Source organism: Ipomoea triloba, chromosome 1 (genome assembly GCF_003576645.1).
Source record: "Ipomoea triloba cultivar NCNSP0323 chromosome 1, ASM357664v1".
In the NCBI taxonomy this organism is placed as follows: Eukaryota; Viridiplantae; Streptophyta; class Magnoliopsida; order Solanales; family Convolvulaceae; genus Ipomoea; species Ipomoea triloba.
Window position 1 is genome coordinate 29,623,680 of NC_044916.1, and position 23,911 is coordinate 29,647,590.

The window sequence follows — 23,911 nt, forward strand, 5'->3', positions numbered from 1 at the left end:
CACCTCTAAGTCAAGCAAATAGTCAATTGAATTCCCTAAATATGTTAAAAATATAATACTACGTAATAAATTACTTTGAACTGGCAAAAATAGTATAATTAACTCTTAATATTTTAAAAAATAGTATAATTAAATCTTAATATTACCATTCAGAAAATTACTAAGCGTTAATCCAATATGTAAATTCTAAGAGTATATTTGTATTGTTTTTTTTGTTGTTGTTGTTGTTGTTGTTGTTGTTAAAGAACAACGACCTGCCAATTGGTAAGAGAAGAAAGCAGCTAGCATGAAATTTGAGGCCTAGTAAACATTGGTTTCATATGTGATAATGATGAAAATATAATGCCAAATCACAAGAATGTCTCAATGTTGGGGGAAGAGGAGAAAGATGCAGCTAATAAAATAAAAATTTGCATTAAAAGGAAATGGTCGGGTGGAAACTCTGAGTCCAAACCACTATTTGTCTGCATTTCATCATTCTGAGTACAAAGCAAAATACATATACACCCTTTTTGATCAACAAATAAATGATTGAAAGAAACTGATTCTCCAAAAATCACAAACTGGGCAAATCAAAGAATCGACCTGGCTGCTGTCCTGTAACTGCAATCTTTGGATCTTGGCAAAATGGCAGTATTAAAAGAGGGGAGTAAAAAAATCACTCTTCAAGCAGGCAGATAGCAGAAATTTGAAACTACCAAAAACTAAAGGTATTTCAAAGGAAGACTGTAGAAATGCTAGATATTCAATCCAGGCATTATGTACCTATAAAAGATAGGTTGCTCTGGCAAGAAAAACTTGTAGAATGAAAGATGAGCTTGAAAGAGGGGAGGGGAAGAGTGGGAGAAGTTGCTTGGCTTTGGATGTGGAATCTAGAAGAGATCGACCTTCTTTTTCTGCATATCTTGTTTCCATTTTGGTAACTTATAGAAGGCTTCCTTCTTCATCCCAAGAACAGCCTCAAATTCCCCATTAGATAGATAAGCCTGGAAATCAATCATAACAATCAGAAACAGCAATGGAAAATAACCATTAAGAATGAATATTGGATGCAGTTTAAGCCACAAACCTCTCTCCGTTTAAAATCTATCCCAGTAACAGGGTTCCCAGATTTAACCTTCAACCTTTCATAACTGAATATGGTCTGACTACCTTCACTGTTATTGTCATCCTGTTCTTGCTGTGTCTTTAATTCACACCCCTCACCATTGGCCACTGCCACAGGTTCCACGACCTCTGTTTCCTTAACTACAGGAGATCCTTTGGGATCTTCAAACTCAGAAGATGTTTTTTCATTCTCAATTACAGCTGCAAACAATTTTAAAACATGTCACCTTGTCCAAGTCTTTGATTCAGAAAATAAAATGCAGACGTATATAATGATCAAATTTGACAAATGCTAGATTTATGCACTTTTAAAAATATTAAAAATCTCTTAGGCTGGAAACAGTTTGCAAAGATCAACATTATTAACATAGAAAATATTCAAAAGATCAAAACCTGTATGTTATTTGTGCAGAGATATACTCATCCATGAGTTAGGAAATAAACACAAGCAATTTGATAGAGGAGAAAATAACAAAAATGGACACAGAAAAACAGAGTAAACAGTTCAGATTTTGATACCAGTAGGACTTGCTTCTCTTTGTGTTAGTGGACTTCTACTTGATCGTGCAGGAGAGCGAGGAGTGGGAGAGCGAGTGGGAGAGCGAGTAGGAGAGGTATCAGTTGACTGTTTTTCAGCAGTAAGAACAGAAGATAAAGCTGCTACTGCAGCTGCTCTTTGTGAACCCGATCGCGGACTTCTCCCTGGCCTTGATGCAACAGGTTTTGGTGCAGAAGATGAACTAAATGCAGAGTTCAAAGCAGCTAAGGCTGAAGCTCTTTGTGTTGGTCCTCCCCGATTTGTCCCATTGGATCTTGGATGATTCTGAAAAATAATAAAGAAATTCAGCATACATGCAATTCATAAGAGGTGACCAGCATAAATATACAGACTTCACATGTGCAATAAAATGTGATTACAAACTTCAGAAGGCTAACGTTCTAAGTGCCATTCAGAAAAAAAAAAAAAAGAAGTCCGCCAGACCCTAAGAGAACTCAGATAATATTATAGTAGTGATATAAAGGAATTTAAAAAATGGGTGATAGTTATATATTGCACTATGAATTTGAATAAGCATAACTTTATCAATTTTCTATTGTCTTTCCCTCATATGCCAAGTGGGTCTATTTTAGATATCCACCCCGAAAATCTATCTGCAACTGATATGGACATATGGTAGTACAGAAGAGAATTTACAGAAGAAATTGAATGCAACTCAAATCTACCAATTACCTCTGCACCATGACCTGCTCCAAATAGTAGCATGACCTTCTTTTGGAACGAGTTTCCATTTGCCTAATTGCATAAAGAAAAAAATAAATATACAGAACTTGAAAGTAAGTCGTATTAAAGAAAAATGGACAGGTCACCACCACAAGACATTTGATGAGGCAGGCACATCAATGTCCAGAAACAGTTTATCCATCAAATAAATAATGTAATAATTGCTCATCATGACAGTCAATAATATTGACAATGGTGAAGAGTTAGAAATCAGATATCACTGATCTATGCATCATGGAAATATGGAATTGCACCTATGAAATAGGAAATTTGGAACAAGTTTTCATACTTACAACTTTTCTACTCGAACCTTTTTCTACCCTAAAACTAGATTTTACTCTTTCCCATCAATACTGAACAGAAAATTTTGCTTCCAATCCTTTCATCAACAACGAATAGTCAAAATGGAAAATCCCTTCTTTTAAATATTAAAGACTTATTAAAACAATTTGGTAGAATCCTATCTGGCTAACATTCTTGAAGGATTGTTTGGTTAAAAAATGAGATTACTTATCCCTACTTTTAGTCCAATCTTCCAATCCCATGAACCAAACCCCTTTGCAGTACGAAATTCTAGCATCTTATCAGTTATCACTACTACATTATTCTGGATTGACTATCCAAAAATTTCTCTCATCTGATGCTTTATGTTTCTGGCTTTCACTAAGATTCCCAAATAATGCATAGTTTAACCTGTTCAGCATGTACATTTAAAGCTCTAAATGTGCCCAAGTCTACAGCTTCAGTGTGAAAAACCAACACTTGCATGCCAAGAACATTTTTCCCTCAAGAATCATTCAAATCATAAATTCTGAGAATTATCAAAAGTAACACTGAAATTATAAGATAGACTTTGCAACATACAATAGCTTTTGCAGGATCCCACGAAAAATATGTCGTAAAGAAGCAAGGCTCATTTCCTTCTGTGACTTTATACAATGGAGCATTAGAAGATAATCCTTCTAAGCATGTAGCCATCTGAATGTATTTCTGCAATGAAACCCAATGATCATTAAAGCCTAATAAGAATGAATACACTTATTAATATGCAACATCAGTAGTAACTTGTGAATTACCTGCCCAATTTCAAAAGCATTTTTCTTTTCATTGGGATCAGTTGATTGACCAACCCAAACAAACACTTCTGCATTCGTGTCTAGTACTAAGGCATCCTCAGTCAACAGATCGTCTTGAGAGAAGTTGTATACTTCTTCAACCTGGCCCAGGCAAGGATTGGTTTGAAGAATGAGCGCAGGGAGTAGGAATGGAATGTTTATACAAGGAAAGAAATTCAAGAACTTTAAGCTCAAGTTCCAGAACTCACCTCAAATTTTCCTGTGGAGGAAAAAACATTATTAAAAAAAATGTTAGTACAGAAACATAATTCTTCTTGAATGGAATATATAAAAGGGCGAATCACAAGACCAGTAAAAATAAAAGCACTTCTATTACATCAAAGAAAACAATGTACCTTTATTGATAGAATACGTGAATAAGTGAGGATCACGGACAGCCTCTGGGGCTACTTTCTTGCTGGTATAACTTTGTTTACCACCAATAGCAAACCAGAAAGCAGAGCTCTCAGTTCCTTCTTTAGTGTGTTTTGCAGCCACTCCTGGCTGAGTTCATGATGAAAATAAGAGCCACATTAATTTTCATTATGCAGTAAAATTTATTAACACAACAAAAAACTATGAATCCCCTATGATTAACTGATCAAACAGATTCAGTTGGTAAACATGCATGAACCCTATTAAGGCAGCTGAAAATGAAAGAGCAATGGAGAACTGACTTGCAAAAAGTGGGGCGAGCACTGAGTAAAAATGAACTCACTTAATATGCTTAAGCGAGGCAACTTTGTGATAACACAAGTTTTTTGCCTTTTTTGAGCTGAAGCAATGAAGCACAAATCACTAAAGTAGTAAAGTTATGCATTTCATTGAAATTTTTTCTGCTTTCAACAAATTTTCAGTTCCAAATTGCAAAGAAAATCCTTAAATTGAATAATTGGTCCATGTTGCCATGTATGAAGTATCATTTTCTGGACTTCCTCTTCTTCCTTTTTTTTTTTTTAACTTGCAACAAAAAACCATGAGAGTATGAAACTACAATCTTGTAAATAACTTTCATTCTATTAGCATACATCAACCATTCAATGAAATAAATAAACCTATTTTCTAATAATATGAAGGCTATTAGAATTTATTTAATTTCATAATTGTTGATTGTTAAGAAACTGGAACTCATCAACGTTTCTTTGATTTACTCATTCTTGAAAATTTGAAATTTAATTATTTTATTTTCTGATTATTGTTAATTACTCAATTGATTAGGAAATATTTATCCAATTTGGTAACTATTGCAAACTGAAATTGTGCAGAAGCATACTTTGTATAGCTTGTTGCCCATCCCATTGCACATTTAACTCATCCAGTCAATTTATTGAATTGTCAGTCCACTGCATTCAATTTCTAGTACAAATACATGATTCAATTTCTCCTTTTTATTACTTTTCTAGTTCTGAAACTTAGAGTCCCTTCTTCATAGGCTTTGTTGCATGTATTGCTCCTTTGTTTACGCATGTCATGACAATTGAAGAAATTGTGATGGTTAAAAATTAAATTAGACAAATGGTGCAAAAGCTATAAGATTTTAGTATGCCTCTATATAAATATTTATTTTATTTTTTCCAATATGTGAAATTGGTGCTTTAGGCCATAGGAAAGAGGGAAGGGGGTATGTCAAAAGAAGGAACATCTTTTATCACAAAATCTCCATAAAGCATACCTTCAAGAATTCAGCAATCTTTGATGCTAATTGCTGCTGCTCATAGGTACTCTGGTTTCCATGCCAAGTGAACAGTGAAGAGCCAGATTGAGCAAGAAAACACTCATTGGAGTTCAGAGAAGTTGCCACCTGATAATACACAAAACAAAAGAACTTTGAAATATAAGCCGTGCAACAAAGAACATGTGGTTAGCATGCCTTGCTTACACTCTAAGTTGTGATTACCTCACCATGGAATGTTAGTGGGAAACATCCAACCTTGGGAANGGGGGGGGGGGGGGGGGGGGAGGGGATTGAAATTCATAATTACTTGCAAAATAGTGTAGAACCGGGCTATGAAAAACAGAGTAAAAGAAAGAAACCTCTTTGGAGATTGCTTTCAAAGATCACTACCCAAGAAAGGACCAATTTATTGAAAGATCGATTGTTTTAAACATAAACCTCACTTTCTTTTTCTTTTTATTAATTTATTTGGCTGCAAAAAAAGGATTCCTTATCTTGAGCCAGTGCACATGCTTTCAACCATACAAGATAGTAATGTGAAGTTCAGCAACAAGAAAAGTGGTTTGTTGAACAGGATAGATAATATTCAATATCAAGTTATCTTTAAAGAATCAACAGATAAAGCAACTGCTTCAAGAATATCTTGAAAATTACAAGTCAGACTGTCAGAGTAGCCTAGATGGAAAAGTTGAAAGGCTAATTAAAAGCATACCGCATCAACTTGAACTGCTTTGTTATTATGTTCTGAAGTTCCAGATATCCGAATAAGGGCAACTGAATCAGCAGTGTAGGTTTCATCATTTAAGCCTTTGTCAGAAATGTAGTTCTTGTAGCCGGAGCTTAACCCACCCTAATTTTTTTTAAGTATATGAGGTAAAAGTCAAGCCTTCTAGATTATAGCTTAGCACTAAGATACCATAAAATAAGAAGGGAGGAGAGGTACCTTAAGGACCACCATCGGCTGGAAGATTGCAACAAATTGTGGTGGCTCTTTCCCTTGGAAAATTCGGCCCTGATTGATATCCATGTTAAATTCAATCTGACAATATCCAATTCCATATGGATCAAAACACAAGTAATAACCAATATTACCAGTATAGGTCTCCCTTTCAGTGAGTTGCACATTGTGGTAGCCAACCGAGAAGCCATCTTCTGGTCCTCCTGGATGCATAAAAACAGAACTCAAAGAAACAGAATACATCCTCTACTAATAACAAGATAAAAGAAGCAATATACTATAGTCTAAATGAAATTTTAAAACATCAATTTAGTTATCCTGGTCAGCTTGATTTATGATAGATTGGAATTACTAGAGTAGCTTTATAAATAAATGTCATTAGCATGAAAACACTATATTTGCAATTATGCTTACCAAAAGTCAATAAAAAAAAATGAAAGTTGATGTATAAGTTTTTATTACCTCAACACTATCCTTCCCAATCCACCAGCACAAGTAATAATCTTCTTTCTTATCATTTGAGGGGTAGGTATATAGGACTATGTAGCAATCTCCACTGTAGAATTTACCAACATCATCTTTGGGAACTGGAGTCTTTGCACTTCCATTAATGCACCAAACCTGATAAAGACCTCTGTTAGCATTGCATAACAAGTAGATAAAAAACAGCCAAATAAACACCTCTTGACCAGTATGAGCCATAAAGATAAGAACACCTCTATTTTTCCACCTCCTTCAAGCAAAGGGGGGACTTCCTCGTTTACAGTAACAGTCTTGCTTGCAGCCTTGATTCCAACACCTTGTTGCTTCAGTAAAGCTACAAGGATGAAGAAAGGACAAACTCAAAGTTAGTTCCATGGAAACAAAATTCTGTATTTTATCAATCACTTTAATATCTACCTGCAACTTTTCCTCTTCCCTCCTCAGGAGCAGGTGCTGACGATGCTGATGGCCAAGAATCAAACTTAGCCTTGAAGGAGTTTGTCTCGTTACCTTGAATGAGCTGAGTGATATGTGTTGACTTGGGTCTGTTTTGACTGCCAACAAATTCCTGAGAATACCATTCAGCATGTAGGCATAAGAGCCACTATCAGATTAAACATGGGGATTTAACAGCTAAATTTCTACCTCTGAAGTTCGAATAGCAGCTTTCTTCTCATCCAGTTGTGTTAAACGGCCAACCCAAACAAATACCTCAGCACCACAATCCAATAAATAGCACCTGTTATTTTCCAAAATAGATTTGGAAAGTTCGCCATCTACAGGATTGACCTGACCATTAGTAATGCTGAAACAGAGGAAGAGGGCATTAGCACCTTGTGTGATCATGTAAAGAGTCTTTAACACAGGCAAATAGTGCAAAGCATACAAGGGATGCCTATTCACAAACAAAGCAAGACTAAAGTTTTGGGACACTTAGAGTTGACCTAAAGACAAAATTGGAACCTCACCATTTCAAGCTCAAAGTTATGCCAGCTTAGAATGTTTCTGTTGAAAGAGATTTAGAAGAATTTGTTGTATATCTTTCTTGTCTCAATAGAGAGACAACAGGTAAATATATACAGACTCAAAGGACACAATCCTATAGACACAACTCTTCACAACCTAACAGTCATATTTCTACAGACACAACTATTTGTGTTTCAACACTCCCCCTCAAGTTGGAGCATGTATATCATATGCACCAAGCTTGTTACAAATGTATTCAATCCTATGACTTCTTAAAGCTTTAGTAAATATATCTGCTAACTGATTATTTGAGCCAACAAAAGATGTAGTAATATCTCCAGATGCAACTTTGTCTCGAATAAAATGGCAATCAATTTCAATGTGTTTCGTTCTTTCATGAAAAACTGGATTTGACGCAATATGCAGAGCTGCTTGGTTATCACAAATGAGCTTCATGGACTTCTCTGTACAGATCTTTAGTTCAGTAAGGAGGTTTTTCAACCACATAAGTTCACATGTTCCAAGGGCCATTGATCGATATTCAGCTTCTGCACTTGATCGAGCAACAACATTTTGCTTTTTACTTTTCCAAGAGATTAAGTTGCCACCAAGGAAGATACAATATCCAGATGTTGATTTTCTATCCCATGCACCTGCCCAATCTGCATCTGTATAACCAGTAATTTCAAGGTTTCCATGGTCTTTGTATAACAAACCAGTGCCTGGGGATTTCTTAATATATCTTAAAATCCGAATGGCAGCTTCCCAATGACTTTCACGTGGAGATGCCAAGAATTGACTAACAGCACTTACCGCAAAAGAAATATCAGGTCGAGTTACAGTTAAGTAAAGTAATTTCCCGACCAGTCTTCTATATTTACCTGGATCTTGGATAAGCTCCCCCTGATCTGGTAGGAGTTTGGCATTAGGATCCATAGGAGTGTCAAGAGGTTTGCAATTCATCATACCTGTTTCTTCTAGTATATCCAATGCATATTTCCTTTGTGATATGCAAATTCCTTGCTTGGATTGTGCTACTTCAATTCCCAAAAAATATTTTAATTTCCCGAGATCTTTTGTTTCAAAATGTTGGAATAAGTGTTGCTTCAACAATTGTATTCCTTCAATATCATCTCCTGTAATGACAATATCATCAACATATACAACAAGATAGATGCTCTTACCATGTTGATGTCTATAAAAGACGGAATAATCAACTTTGCTTCGATTTAAACCAAAATTTTGCACTACTATGCTGAACCTTCCAAACCAGGCACGAGGAGATTGTTTTAGACCATAGAGAGAACGCTTGAGCTTACAAACCAAGTTACTCTCCCCCTGAGCAACAAACCCGGGAGGTTGCTCCATGTAGACTTCTTCCTCTAAGTCTCCATGTAGAAAGGCATTTTTAATATCTAACTGATGCAATGGCCAATGATGAATGGCAGCCATAGAGAGAAAAATTCTGACTGAAGCAATTTTGGCTACCGGTGAAAAAGTATCAGTGTAATCAATCCCAAAAACCTGTGTATATCCCTTAGCTACCAATCGAGCTTTAAGTCTATCAACCTGTCCATTGGGTCCAACTTTCACAGTATATATCCATCGGCAACCAACAGTTGTTTTACCTGCGGGTAATGGAACTAACTCCCAAGTCCCCGATGAATGAAGAGCAGCCATTTCATCAATCATAGCCTGACGCCAACCAGGGTGGGAAAGAGCTTCTTTAACAGATTTAGGAGCAGAGACAGAAGATAAACAGTTGATAAAAGCAGTATATGAAGGTGAGAGACGATCATAAGAAATAAAGTTGTATATGGGAAAGGGGTTTCGTGATGACCTGTTACCTACACGACTTGCGATAGGAGAGCTTGTTGCTGGAACCGGGTCTACACGACTTGCGATAGGAGAGCTTGTTGCTGGAACCGGGTCCACACGACTTGCGATAGGAGAGCTTGTTGCTGGAACCGGGTCCGAGGGCAAAGATTGCTCGAGAGATGAATCAGTTGGATTTTCATTGATTTGAACTGCCGTGGGTGGTCGAGGGCGACGATGATAAGTGTGTGGGAAGGGAATGACACTGTTGTTTTGTAACTGGGGTTCGGTAGGTGAGGGATTAGGATTTCTAGGTGATGATGGACATTGTGTTTCAACAGTTTCTAACCATATACTAAGAGCTTCATCCAGTTCAGAAAGGGACATAATCTAAACTCCTTCAGTTGATTGATAGTTCATGGAAGGTTTTTGGCTAAATTAATATATAGAAGAAACTAGTAAACCCAAAGGTAGTTTACCATTTCAGTATTTCTAGAAGAAAGGTAAGTTTATGGAAAATTTTGATTAACATATCACATGGAAGGAACTATTGAAATAATAGTTAGGGTGTGTTTGGAAAGCAGGAAAATGACTTCTGAAAAATGTTTTCTGGAAAATGAGTCATTTTCCGGAAAATAGATTGATTTCCAGTGTTTGGTGGCATTCTGGAAAACTGTCTTTGTGTGTTTGGTTCATTTTCCGGAAAATGAGTAGAAATGTATATTTATATATTTTTATTTAAAATATAAAAATATATAAACTAATACTCCGTAATATTTATTATAAAATAAATAAATAAATAAATAAATTATATTAAAAAACAAAAAATGCAGGTCACTACCCGCTGTTCTGGTTTCTGGCGGAACCAGAGCAGATGGTTTCCAGCCGGAAACGCTCTGGTTCGGCAGCCGGGTCCGCCGGACTGAGAGAGGGACGTCCCTCTCTCAAATGTTCATTTTCCTTGTGGGGCGGAAGTCATTTTCCGCCAAAATAGCCTTGTTTTCCCCAGTCAACGGAAATCATTTTCCGTTGACTGGGTTTTCCCATGGTTGCCAAACACCCAAAGCTCGGAAAATGATTTCCTGAAATCATTTTCTGGGCTTCCAAACACACCCTTAGTGTTAGAATTTTCTAGATGGAACATTTCATCATGATGCCTTAAATCTTTTTGGCTTGCTAAGAAAAGGAAGTATGCCCAATTAACTGGGCCTAAAAGAGACATGTGGATTAAGTGGGATGCAGAAATCACCTTGTTCAGTGATAGATCTCAAACCTGTAAAAGGCAACTCTTATGTCTCTAATCATCAAGGAAAAATGGAAACATTAAAATAATTCCCTTATACCCTATTATATATTCCCTCTACCCCATTTTGTGTGTCCAATTCGATTAACGAGACTTGACTCAAGTTATTTACAATTCAGCTTTTTCTAATACTTAATTTAGTATTAATAAATTAAATTTCATATTTGGAACATATTTAGGCATTTAGCTCAAGAAATCATTTTAAAAAAATGAATAAAGTAGGGACCCCTTTTCAATTTGTGCTATCAAAAAAAGAAAACCTTGATAATTCAATTTTGCAAAACCACAGAATGTGTTGTAAGACTCAATTCATGCCAAACCACAACCTCTACTGTTTCTCTCCCACCAAAAAGTGGGGCCACTGAACTAGATAGCAAAGCAACTGCTCATTTCCTCTTATGCATCACAAAACATAATAGAAAAGTTGAAATTTGTAGTAAAATGTTTAGATTATCTTCAAACAAGAGTAAAGTCAATGCTTAAGTTTCCCCACTTTAGCAGAGCTATCAGCCATTTCAAGGAAATACTCCATATATAAATAACACATAATTTATGTAAATTAAGCTCCTATTTGAAATACTTAAAAACTATAAACACACCTAAATAGCTTAGCAGGAGTCCTCTCCGGAATGATATCATCTTCGGTAGTAACCTTCTTGCCAATTGGAGCAAACCCACCAAAAAGCACCCAGAATTCACCAGAATCTGACTCTGCCTGTAAATTTCCATCCTCTGAAAAGCACAATTTCAGAATTTCATATAAACATTGGCGAATTATGCATAACTATTATTTTAGAGAAGCACAAGGGGGCAGAATATTTTTCTTGGTCTTAAAACACTTACCTACAATAGCAACACCACACTTCCCCTCATGATATTTGTCCTTCAAAAACTGAATTACTTCTAATGCTTTGGCCCTTTCCTGAATATTGGAGTTTGCACCATTGAACTGATATATCTTATCTTTTGTATCCAGAATGAACACATCATCATGGTTTAGTGAGGATCGAGAAAATGGGACCTGTGACAATTTGAATAGCATTCTCTTTACTGTTTTAGCACTGTAGCATAGCATATCTTATCAAAACAACACAAGAGACATGAATTTAGTTGCATGTTTCCCTACCTGCTTCAATCTAACAACTCTTTTTCCTTTACAAGTATATAACCGTGTTTCAAATTCTTCTTCCTCTGGTTTCTTAAATCCAGTTGCAACACCACCTTCCAACGGTATAATACATGGCTTAAAGTAGGACAAGAATTTATCAGACTCATGGCCTTGTATTTCTCTGTGCTGTACTGCTCGCCCTCCAAGAATTGCATCAAGCTCTACAGTTTTGATAGCAGCGGTTCCCGCTTCATCCTAAAGAATTGTCAACATTTAGGAAAATGAAAATGATAATTGATAGAGCTGTTGATAAGAAGAAATGTTATGCAGTACCTGGCTAGTATCCTTTCCAATCCAAAAGTGTATGTCATACAAATAAGCACCTCCTTTACCAGCAGTTATCTGCAAATAGAATTGCAAACATTAAGAGGGAGTAGGTTACAGTTTCTATCCTAAAAGCTAAGTTCAGCAAGACAAAATAAATAAATAAATAAATAATGAAACTAGCATGCACCTGCAAGACGATGTAAGAATCACCCGAGTAGAATTTACCATAATCAGATTTTGGCAAAGGAACTGGTTGAAAATTCTCAATTCTCCAGATCTCAGTCCCTCTGCATACAGTTAGGGAGAACAAAGCAAAAATCTCTAACAAAGAAATAGCTCATAAAAGGCAGACAAGGCATAACGCATGTTCATTGCTCTATTTCCTATCCACATGTGTAACATAAAGAATCAATTTACTTATAAAGCTACTATTTCAAAAAGAGGATACGCTTTTTGTCCTGCTCCCTGAAATGCAGGTTCCAAACCTTTCACAGAGCCAGACATTCTGTACAATAATTAAAGTGCCTTCAAGAAAAGATAGTTAGACCTTCAAAGCTCCTAACTTCAGCTATCACAAAAGTTCTACAAAATGAACTGCAAAGAAAAAAAGGAAGAATGAAAAATTAAGGAATATGGAAAAGACAAAATAATAATAATAATAATAATAATAACAACAACAACAACAACAACAACAACAATAATAATAATAATAATAATGATGGTAAGTGAACACTAATAACTTCATGTAAGTTTATTAGTTTATCATGCAAAATAAGAACCAACTATGGTAAAAGGGAAACTAAACGAGCCTTATCAATCTGAATTCTGAAACTTAAGAATCAAGGAGCTCCTTCAGTCCTTCTCTCCCATCGCTATACAACCTTTCAGGAAAGTTACACAAAAAACTACAGAAGTTCAACCAATTGTTTGCAGTCCTCAAACAACGTCCATGGTTAACATTAATATTTGCAGTGTATATCTTCCGCCTATATCAAAGAATCTTCCTCATGCATTATTTGCATACATTATGCTTAAATACTCTTGAACTTACATGTGGACTTGTGATGAGTATAAATCAGAAATGCAGATAGAGCATGTATCATTCTTGCTAATGTTCCTATCTGGGCCTTTATCATGCACAAAATTATTAAAATCATATAAATGCTAAAGGAACATCAAAACAAATACTACCAGAAGAACATCCTCTACCTACAATCTTTACTCGCATAGAAATAGAGCTAAATATAAGCAAAATATCTTCTTCTTTTTTTATCCTTATTTGAACACCCCCGAACCCCAAATGTACCTCTAAAACTACTGCTTTATTTAATGCAATACTATGACTAGGTAAAATGCAATGGTCTAGGTAGCCACCTTGCATATCGGGACACAGGGAATAGCATTATCTTCAGAATCTGCATGCAAATCTCAACAATTTGGCTATGGAGTCCTTTAATCAAATTCACAAATTAGCGGACCCGCAATTTATTAATCAATCATCTTCCGAAACAATAATCAGAAATAAAGCTCAAAACAAATAAAAACAACAGAACGATATCGTGACCCACGTTCAACTAAACGAGCAAACGAGATTGGCATTAACGAATGCGCACAATAAGCACATAAACAACAAACAGACACGGGATCAAAAAAAAAAAAGGCAGCAGCATTCCAAACACGATAAAATCGAAACAAACAATCAATTCACGAGAGATCTAAACAATCTTCGAAATGTTCGATCGGCTCACCTTCTGAGATCTCCGCGTCCCTCCGGAAGATTACCTGATGTTCAAATTTGTGGTTTTAGACAGGGAAAAGAAGGGAGAGAGTTTGACAGAGCTGGCGAATGAAGAAACAAAAAAAAAAAAAAAAGGAATGAATAATTGAAAAATTGGCAAAATTTCTCTCTCTTGAAACCTTTACGAGATTTGAATGCGCAGAAGTTCTGGTATTCCTTTGCCGGGCAGATAGTATATGCGAAAATGGAAAGAGAAGAAGGTATATATATTATACCCTATACGTAGGTATATATGACGCAAACAGGTATATAGCTCCACTCGCTGATAGAAAATGATGATGAAGGTGAGAGAGAAACACTGCATATGTTTTTTCAATCTGATATAAAGATCCGGTAAGGGTGAAACCGGCCATGTTGGCTTTTCGGACTTTCCACCTATTTTCGATTTTAGGAAAAAGAAAAAAAAGTTGGATATTGGTGTCTAAGTGTCTATTCTCTACAAGAATAAGAATCTTAATTGGACTAGTCTACTCAAATTGATGGCATAATTAAGTATAAATAGTTGTTTATTCGAATCGAAGAAAAAATTATTATAATTGATGACCAAATTGAATGTTAACTTTAGTACTGTTACATTAATAAATACATAGTATAAAACTATAACGTCAATTCAAATCTCCAATTACAAATTCAGAATTCCAATCCAAAACATAATATAATAGTAACGAACACATGTATAAAACACAAATAAATTTGTTTTTATTTGAAATTTAACGAATAAAAAACTTTTAAGTTATTAACATTTGTAATATACATTTTTCACAAATTCTATATGTACATGATGTATGTTGCTTGAGCATTTTTTTTTCTTTTTCCATTTTCAACTCGTAATGACATTTACTTGTGTAACATTTCACATTAATATGCGCATTTAATTCTATTTGAATATCATATTTTTACAAAGTTGCAATCTAAAAAATTTTAAGGGAAGGTGACAAGACAAATGTAAAGATAAGTAAATATATCGTAATATTTTTTTTTTAAAGAGAGAAAAATAACACTTTTAATTTATCATCTATAATTGCAATGTAAAATTTCCTTCGAGACAAACAGAAACAAGTGCTTCACAAGCTTCCTGTGAAAGTCACGTTTTTTGCTTGCTGAGATTTGGTTGAGAATAAGAAAGTTGTTTTTGTACTATTACCAAATCATTTGTAGTAATTTGGAGGACACCCTCCAACTAGCTACTACGCACCAAAGTTTTCTGATCTCTTTCAAAGTTGTTAGAGATGGATAAAATAATAATATCAATTTTTGTCTTTCCACTATTGAAAATTGTATAATTTTAGTTTTTTTTTCAAATAATTAAAAAAACACACACACACACATTTTTAATAGTTGAAGTCTTAGCTTGAAAATTCAAATTTGGTCAATTTTAAATTTGATGACTAAAAGTGAAAAATGCAATATATAGTTGAATGACTAAAGTTAAAATCAACTCAATAATAATAATGTATGTATAGAGTCATGATTTATTTAGTCTTTAATTATCGAAAGCAATATTGTTATATGTATTATTGTAATTGTATGATTAGTTCATCAAATCAATGTGTGTCGTTGGAGTATCAACTTAACTAGAATATTGTATCATTTGGTGCTCTTGTTGATAAGGTTCAAATGGTGGGGATTGATAAGAGTTCGAAGTGAAAGTTATTATGAGTGGAGCCATCCGCTTGTTGGGCATTCAAGTCAAGTCTCTAACTCTACTATAAAAGCTAGATAGGTCATGAGTGGAGGTTTGACCACAAAAATATCTTGCGGAGTCAATAAGAGATCGTATCACAATCTTATTTTAAATACAATGTGTATACTTATAAGATAATTGCCATATTTTAACACATGTAAGCATGAAAAGTGAGATCATTTTTCTTTAAATAATATATATTGAACAAGATTTGACTGAATTAATTTAACCTTCCAAATTACCAGTATTACTGTATTAGTATATAGTATGAGAAAAAGAAAAAAACGAAAAGAGGGAGAGATCATTTCCCCCCACAAATTGAATAGTTTTTTTTTTTTTTTTTTTNGTTGCAATCTAAAAAATTTTAAGGGAAGGTGACAAGACAAATGTAAAGATAAGTAAATATATCGTAATATTTTTTTTTTAAAGAGAGAAAAATAACACTTTTAATTTATCATCTATAATTGCAATGTAAAATTTCCTTCGAGACAAACAGAAACAAGTGCTTCACAAGCTTCCTGTGAAAGTCACGTTTTTTGCTTGCTGAGATTTGGTTGAGAATAAGAAAGTTGTTTTTGTACTATTACCAAATCATTTGTAGTAATTTGGAGGACACCCTCCAACTAGCTACTACGCACCAAAGTTTTCTGATCTCTTTCAAAGTTGTTAGAGATGGATAAAATAATAATATCAATTTTTGTCTTTCCACTATTGAAAATTGTATAATTTTAGTTTTTTTTTCAAATAATTAAAAAAACACACACACACACATTTTTAATAGTTGAAGTCTTAGCTTGAAAATTCAAATTTGGTCAATTTTAAATTTGATGACTAAAAGTGAAAAATGCAATATATAGTTGAATGACTAAAGTTAAAATCAACTCAATAATAATAATGTATGTATAGAGTCATGATTTATTTAGTCTTTAATTATCGAAAGCAATATTGTTATATGTATTATTGTAATTGTATGATTAGTTCATCAAATCAATGTGTGTCGTTGGAGTATCAACTTAACTAGAATATTGTATCATTTGGTGCTCTTGTTGATAAGGTTCAAATGGTGGGGATTGATAAGAGTTCGAAGTGAAAGTTATTATGAGTGGAGCCATCCGCTTGTTGGGCATTCAAGTCAAGTCTCTAACTCTACTATAAAAGCTAGATAGGTCATGAGTGGAGGTTTGACCACAAAAATATCTTGCGGAGTCAATAAGAGATCGTATCACAATCTTATTTTAAATACAATGTGTATACTTATAAGATAATTGCCATATTTTAACACATGTAAGCATGAAAAGTGAGATCATTTTTCTTTAAATAATATATATTGAACAAGATTTGACTGAATTAATTTAACCTTCCAAATTACCAGTATTACTGTATTAGTATATAGTATGAGAAAAAGAAAAAAACGAAAAGAGGGAGAGATCATTTCCCCCCACAAATTGAATAGTTTTTTTTTTTTTTTTTTTGAGAATACAAATTTAATAGCTATTAATTAAGGAGTACATATTAATTAGTTCGTTGATATATTTTATATATATTATATTTCCATTAAATATACTATACATAAATTGAATAAGTTGGTGTTTTTTTTTTTTTTTTTGAAAAAGAAGTTGGTGTTGATTCTCAGTCAAAAGAAATGTAGTGGTCCGGAGAAATGGACAGTTTAGTCGGTTGCAGGCCGTATAAGACTGAAAACGACATAAGAGCAAAATGCAATGCATAAAAAGGCAGCAAGAAATTGAAAGTTTTTAAAGTATTTTTAAAATGAATAATATAAGAGATTTTATAATGTTTACAAGCAAGGCAAAAACGTGTGTGAGACGGTCTCACAGGTCACCGTCTGTGAGACGAATCGGATCTTTGATTAATGAGTTCAAAGATCCGATTCACCTCAAAGATTGAAACACATGAAACAGTCTGTTACCCTAAAAGCAATAATGCTGATTATTATAAAGATAAAAATAGGCTCATTTTTTTTTTTTTTGTAAATATAAGTATATATAATGGTCAATATTATTACTTTTTGATATAGTAATATGTACTATATGTATTTCTAATTCTTATTGCTTTACTCATTGATGTGACGAGTGCAGATAAGTTATTTTTTTTTCATGTGAGCTCAATTACAAATGTCTACGCCAAGATGTTTAGTGTGAGTAAAAATTAAAAATAGTTAATGAGAATATATATAGTATTTTCCTAAAAATTTTCATAATGTATCTTAAAATATTACAATCAAATAGTAAAAATATCAACTATTAAAATTAAAAAAAAAAACATAATAGTGTTTTTGTAAATAAAATAATAATTTTGGTCTTATTATTTAAACAAAATTTAACTATTATGAGAGCGGTCTATTAGATAGCATTTTGATTTGAGCTAGTCAACTATGGATAATATATACTCCGTAATAATTTATTTCGTTGTGGTTATTTATCAACTAGAATCATAAGACAAGATTTACTCAGTACACACTCAGATAATGACTGTAAATTTGTCTCGCAAGATGACCCAAAAATGTAAATGTTATTTTGTATGTATAATTGTCAGCTTTATAACTGTTCCACATTATTTGAAGTTGCATGCAAATGGGGCCAGCATTGAGAATTACAACTCTTGAAATGTGGCGGAAAGAAGGGAGCAAAATGCTTAGCGAAAACAAAACATCATGTAATTTTTTTCTCAACGATGTTTTACCACTTAGTTTTTCTTTTAAGGAGGCATGAGTATGATAATGTAATGTCAAATAGGGAGTCTTGTACATAAATAACCGTGGACATTACTAGATGATATGTACATCATTTATATGATTATAGACTAAACTCTGATATCTACATCGTTTATATGATTATATATTAGATTAAAGGATGAATAATAATAAATTGATGATTTTTTTCTTACTCATGTCTTCTCTTTACTTCGATTAATGCAAGAATATATTTCGATTTACAACATTATTATCCAATTTATTATGCTAGAATTAAACAAATAGAAGTAAATTTTTGATGAGTAATATTCCACCCTAAAAAGAAACACTCCAAAATTTCATTATATAAGTTGTCATTATTGCATTAATTTTTTTTGATAAATTCACTGAGTCTTTCCCCGTTCGTCTAATAGTAATGGTCCGGGTCCACCCACATCTTTCCCACAAAGAAAATTCACTTGCCACTTGAGTTACCCATTTGATTTGTCATTATTGCATTATATAATTATTATTCAAAGATAAGCCAATAAAAATAAAATTACCCATATCAAGAAGTGAATACTGTGAAATGATTTTAGTTGGAAAAAAGAAAAACAATTTTCACTTTTTCATTTATCTTTGAGTGTCTCCTTTTCTTCAACTTTACTTTTGCATGGTTATTATATTTGCAATTAATTAATAATTGAAAAATAAACCAAAAAAAAAGTGAAAAATAAATAAAATATTAGACCTCTAAACAAACATTACACATTTATTAGTATCTTATATATTTATCTTACAACAACAATACCATATTATTATAACCTTATACATACCCACACATATTTTTTTTTTAAATGTATACTAGAGTTTCCACCATCAAACACAGTGACTAATCTCACACATATAACATTATTATTATTATTATTATTATTACTGAAATGATGAACTCTTTCTTCCCGCTTCACATAATGCGAAGCTAGATAGGACAGAGAAGCAGTTGAATTCATGGTGATGAGTTGGGAGGGAAACTACAAGGGCATGGCTCAGCGCAGCAAGGATAACAAGGGCATCTTTCCAGTCTCCTCCTTCGCAATTCTGACGACAAATACTCTTCTGCTTCCGCCGCCGTCTCCTCGTTTTCATTGTCAATCATGGTGCCGACATGAGTATGGTGGTCGTCCGAGGACGAGCTGCCGAGGTAGAAGAAAACTGAGGCCAGCACCATCATGCCCAACACTACTGCTGTTGTGCTGATTTTCCTGGCCATTATATTTTATATATGTATGTGATTAATGAAGAATGACCAAGTTGTGGGAGCTGAGATGCATGTGGGGTGTTTATATATGCATTCTCAGAATCTTTCTTCATTATAGCAACGGCAGCAATCTGCAATTTTTTTAGAGGTAACCGGCCAGGTGATTCTGTTTGCCCTGAGATTACAAGAGATGCCTTCTGCACATTTTGGTGTTACGTTGTAGAATACGCAATGGATCGGATCGGAGACTCGGAGTTATTTTTAGGTTTTTAGCTTAGACCAATAAGTCCATAAAATTCCTGCCAATAGAATCTCGAGTTGCCCAAAAAACTTCTCAATCACTTTCGTTGGAGCCCAATCTCCAATGTATGCCAACTTAAAGAGCTCAATCTCTAATTATAAAATCCAAGGACCCAAACTCTAACCTGAGAAGCCGCAACTCTAAGATATTGATGGAAGTTGATCAGGTTTTTATAATTTTTATGAATTAAAAAAAGTACAACTTGTAAAGCACAAAATACGTTATAAATTTTTTTGAAAAATAACATTACAACATTAAGTTTCGACCCAGAATTCGAAATGCTATAAATTGGGGAAGCACGACAAGTAGTGAGGAAATACTGTCCATTACAAAATTTTCTCTTCTTCCAGCATTAAGTAAAAGAAAATCCATTTCTTCATGTACAAACAAAATTTCCTACTCTTACAAAATATTCTAGTATTGACCTCTTGGAAGAAAATAAAGGGAAGAGACTAAAAACAAAGTAATCTCTCTAAACAACAAATCTAGATTAGGCTTATGCTCCCATTGTCCCACAGGCTGAGCAGGATAATCACTCTCACTCTTAGCGACAGTTCTAGCTAGAAGATAGCTAGCGTGACACAACAATAGTATGGTGAAGTAGTAACACTTGCTCTCCGTGAGAAGACAGATACATCAGTGCCTTCAGTCCACATCCATATCGGATATAGCTTCGCTCAGTATATTCTTTAGTTGATTGACTCTCTGCTTTGTAAATGCAACGCAATCCTGAAGTCAAGACAAGGCTTTGTGATGAGTATTAGTCAGATGGGAATAGTAGGCAACCCCGCTTCATAATATTACTACAGTGTTTTGTATCTTTGCATACACTTCATTTTGTTCATGTTTTCAAATTTTGGGGCTTCTTGGTTCTTGATTTAAAACATAATTCAATACAAGAGTAGTAGCCACAACTTTGCCAATGACCTTGTGGTCTTGTGGCACAAAGTGGCTCTCCCAAATGGGAGGTCATGGGTTTGAACCTCAGTGAGGGCGGTATTGACTCTTTGTGCTTCAGTAGGTTGAGAAAACAGATACTACATTGTAGTAGCCAACATTTGTAAATGATAGAAAACAAAGATCATGATGCAGGCCAACCTGGATAACAGAAGTGCTGGCGAGGGCAGGTCCACCTGGCTTGTAAAGTGATACAAGTTGATAAGATGAATCCAATACCACATTAAGAACAGTTTCCATTATGACCTCTTCCTCAGCTGTAGGGTCTGCTAGGATATAGTTTTTGTGAAGTATGCATGACAAGGAGAATGGAACGCTGTTCAGATGTAGTTTTCTCTTCTCTTCTTTAGTGACAGGCTCGTTTTCCGGCTCTGGAACCCCATTTTTGTTTTTCTTTTTAGTGCCAAGAACTACTCTCCCATCATCATTCAAAGAAGCTAGAGGAATTTCCACTGAAACAAAAGAAAGCTCTCTTTACCACTGCAAGGATTACTTTTTTCAAATTTGCTTATGCATAGACTTTTAATTCACTAGCCTTCCAGAGGATAAGAATGATAAAGACCTTTTGAGACTCAAACAATGCGAGCTAAATAACACTTGCCAATCAAATATACAATCGGGATTGGATGAACAAAAGTGACACCCACCATAATTTTTATTTATTTTTTTTCTGGTTGATTTGGGTGCGGGGGAGGGGTAATCTCGGCCTGGATAGTTTTACAGAATTCGATGTTTGTTTGTATGAGTTGGCAAATTATTTTTCAGAAATAACAAGGACTATGGGTGATGATGGCATGCAAATATAGAAAACTTATATGGACAGACAGTTCATTGCACTCGATCTACCAGAAACAAAGGAAAGAAGTGTGAAGTTGCAACACTCACAATGTGAAAAAGCAGCAACTGCTGAGAGTAACGCAGCATCAAACAGTGCACCATCAGCATCCAAGCAGTATATGTCCTGTAAAATGATTAAGTATTCAGAGGCAGAAGTACGAAGCAATGCATGTTCTGCTGCAATACTTGCTAAACCCAGTTCGCCATAGGCAACCACGAAATTGAGAAGCTAATCGTAATCCGAAGCTTTACATTTACTGGCAAAATTTTGATTGACAATTTAATATGCTACGTATTATTAGATAAAATTGTGTCAGATAACATAATTAACAACACTCTGGCCTGGTTGAAGATCTTAGGAACAGTATACTCTGGCTTGTGCTAAAAAAATTTTACTTGTAAAAACATATCAGAGGCAAGAATAAAAGAAAACAAGAAAAATAAATCATTAAATTAAATCCCTCACCAGGTAGGCCATCCAAGCAGCTTTCCCACTGGCCAGGCACAGGTCTTTCAAGTCAATCATGCCAGAACTAGGAATATTATAGTTTGTCAGCACAGTACATCGTTTCCATGAGAAAAGCAAGAGTTCCAAATAGCATGCATAGAAAACAAACAAGTAAATGCGTAAAGAAATGTGAAATTTGAAAGTTTCCCTCTTTTTTCTCAATAATCCGAATAATGGTATTAAATGTGTGAGATGATATGCCACAAAAAAGTGTAAGAACAAAATTAGAAGAATGCCAATATTAGTGTGGTTACTAATTTAAAATCTCTATCAATTATATCTCCTAAGAGTGACAATTGCATTAAAAACTCACAATAAGATAATAGACTAATCATATCATGAAGATACTGAATATAAACAAAAGTTAAGCAAAAATGATTCACAAATAAGATAGATAGTCATACCAAATCACACATGATGAAATTCAAAGGTAAAGCTATTAAAAAGCAATGAATTGCTATATATCACACCTAGCTATGGTGTCAGAGAGTTGTTTAGAAATTACTGGAGCTGCCTCTGCGGGCCTGCCAGGTCGAACAAGAGAAGAACAAATTGGAGGCATATGGAATTCAACAGCTGAAATCACAAACCGAGAAATTTATAAGAATTATATCGACAAGACAACACGTGGTAATTACAATAGAAACCAAAACATGCTCAACCTATGGATCCCTCATCTGGAGAATCCGCACTTGGAGTCATGACTTCTACCTTGATCGCAGCCAACATTGTCTATTCATAATGCAAGATAACGAAGCAGAGCAATAAAATCTTTGATTGAGACAAATAAACGCACACAATAAATTTAAACACTAAAAGAAACAATGTACTTACAGTGGAACCAATCTTTACCAGTGCAGATCCATCCGCAGATGCTACACTACCTACACATAAAAACCAGACACAATTCAAAAGGCAATCTAAAACCGAACCGAACAGTACACAATAGCATTTCAATCAAAAGAGAAATTAGCCAACCAAGCACAACAGTTGTATATCTAGCTTCTCCAAGTGCTCGGCCATCTGGCCGAATAGATTCACTGAGATAACGCTCATGAAAGCGCAAAGGAAAAAGGCGTCGAAATGCGTCCAGCTCCATCTGTGACGACAAATCCCCTGAGCCATTAGCAGTATCCATTCTCCTGTATCCGGCTTACAACCCTAAAAAGTCCCCACCATTAAGCAGAAAGCAAAGAACTAGGTATCAATAGCAACTTCGGAACCATGGCAAACTTTTGCATTCAACTTAAACAATCAGGGGAAACAATAAAAGTAATATTTGAATAAACACAACAGAAAAAAGAATAAGATATTGCTAGCAACTAGTTCCATGGAGAACATCCGGATAAGCAGAAGAAGAATGGAAAAATTAATCAAAAAAAATGAGAGAGAATACAGAATAAGCAAACGAATAGGGGAAAATGGTTACCTGAGAAAAATTAAGTTGCTTCAACTCTCAAATGCGCGGTGAAGTTGGTGTGTGTGCAGGGACGGCGGCGGGGGACGGTGGCGCTTGGGGTGTGGTAGCGTAGCGTAGTTAGGGAAAGAGTCACCCTCCAGTAACCAAATGGGAGTCTTTAGTTACTGAGCACCAAGCCACCAAAGCCATTAAACCAATAGTAAAAAGAAATGATTTTTTTTTCTTTTTTGGTATTTTAACTTATTAGTTGAAAAAATTCAAGCTTTTATATTAAAATTTTAAGCTATTATTTTTAGGACATAACTTATTTTTAGAAC

The 23,911-nt window shown here is 34.5% G+C and overlaps 2 protein-coding genes across 3 annotated transcripts; both read right to left on the reverse strand.

Annotated features, from left to right (window-relative positions):
* Nucleotides 1-389: 389 nt before the first annotated feature.
* On the reverse strand, nt 390-14,219 carry LOC116026731 (villin-3). Of its 2 annotated transcripts, XM_031268112.1 has the most exons (24): nt 14,057-14,219; nt 13,888-13,921; nt 12,588-12,733; nt 12,327-12,426; nt 12,146-12,214; nt 11,831-12,067; nt 11,548-11,725; nt 11,304-11,436; nt 7,266-7,425; nt 7,038-7,188; nt 6,854-6,954; nt 6,600-6,758; nt 6,272-6,340; nt 6,123-6,191; nt 5,892-6,029; nt 5,177-5,305; nt 3,861-4,008; nt 3,714-3,724; nt 3,466-3,606; nt 3,254-3,379; nt 2,339-2,401; nt 1,627-1,930; nt 1,070-1,308; nt 390-986 (listed from the first exon to the last, which is right to left on the reverse strand). In XM_031268112.1, the coding sequence occupies exons 3-24, from the start codon at nt 12,641-12,643 to the stop codon at nt 873-875; spliced, it is 2,895 nt and encodes a 964-aa protein (XP_031123972.1). In that variant the 5' UTR covers nt 12,644-12,733; nt 13,888-13,921; nt 14,057-14,219; the 3' UTR covers nt 390-872. The 2 variants fall into 2 exon arrangements, with proteins under 2 accessions (XP_031123972.1, XP_031123965.1); XM_031268105.1 differs by having other exon boundaries at nt 13,888-14,219.
* Nucleotides 14,220-20,131: 5,912 nt separating this feature from the next.
* On the reverse strand, nt 20,132-23,761 carry LOC116019767 (exosome complex component RRP43). Its single transcript, XM_031260100.1, has 9 exons — nt 23,604-23,761; nt 23,153-23,335; nt 23,009-23,058; nt 22,837-22,906; nt 22,645-22,750; nt 22,133-22,199; nt 21,715-21,790; nt 20,971-21,281; nt 20,132-20,601 (listed from the first exon to the last, which is right to left on the reverse strand). The coding sequence occupies exons 2-9, from the start codon at nt 23,310-23,312 to the stop codon at nt 20,518-20,520; spliced, it is 924 nt and encodes a 307-aa protein (XP_031115960.1). The 5' UTR covers nt 23,313-23,335; nt 23,604-23,761; the 3' UTR covers nt 20,132-20,517.
* Nucleotides 23,762-23,911: the final 150 nt, after the last annotated feature.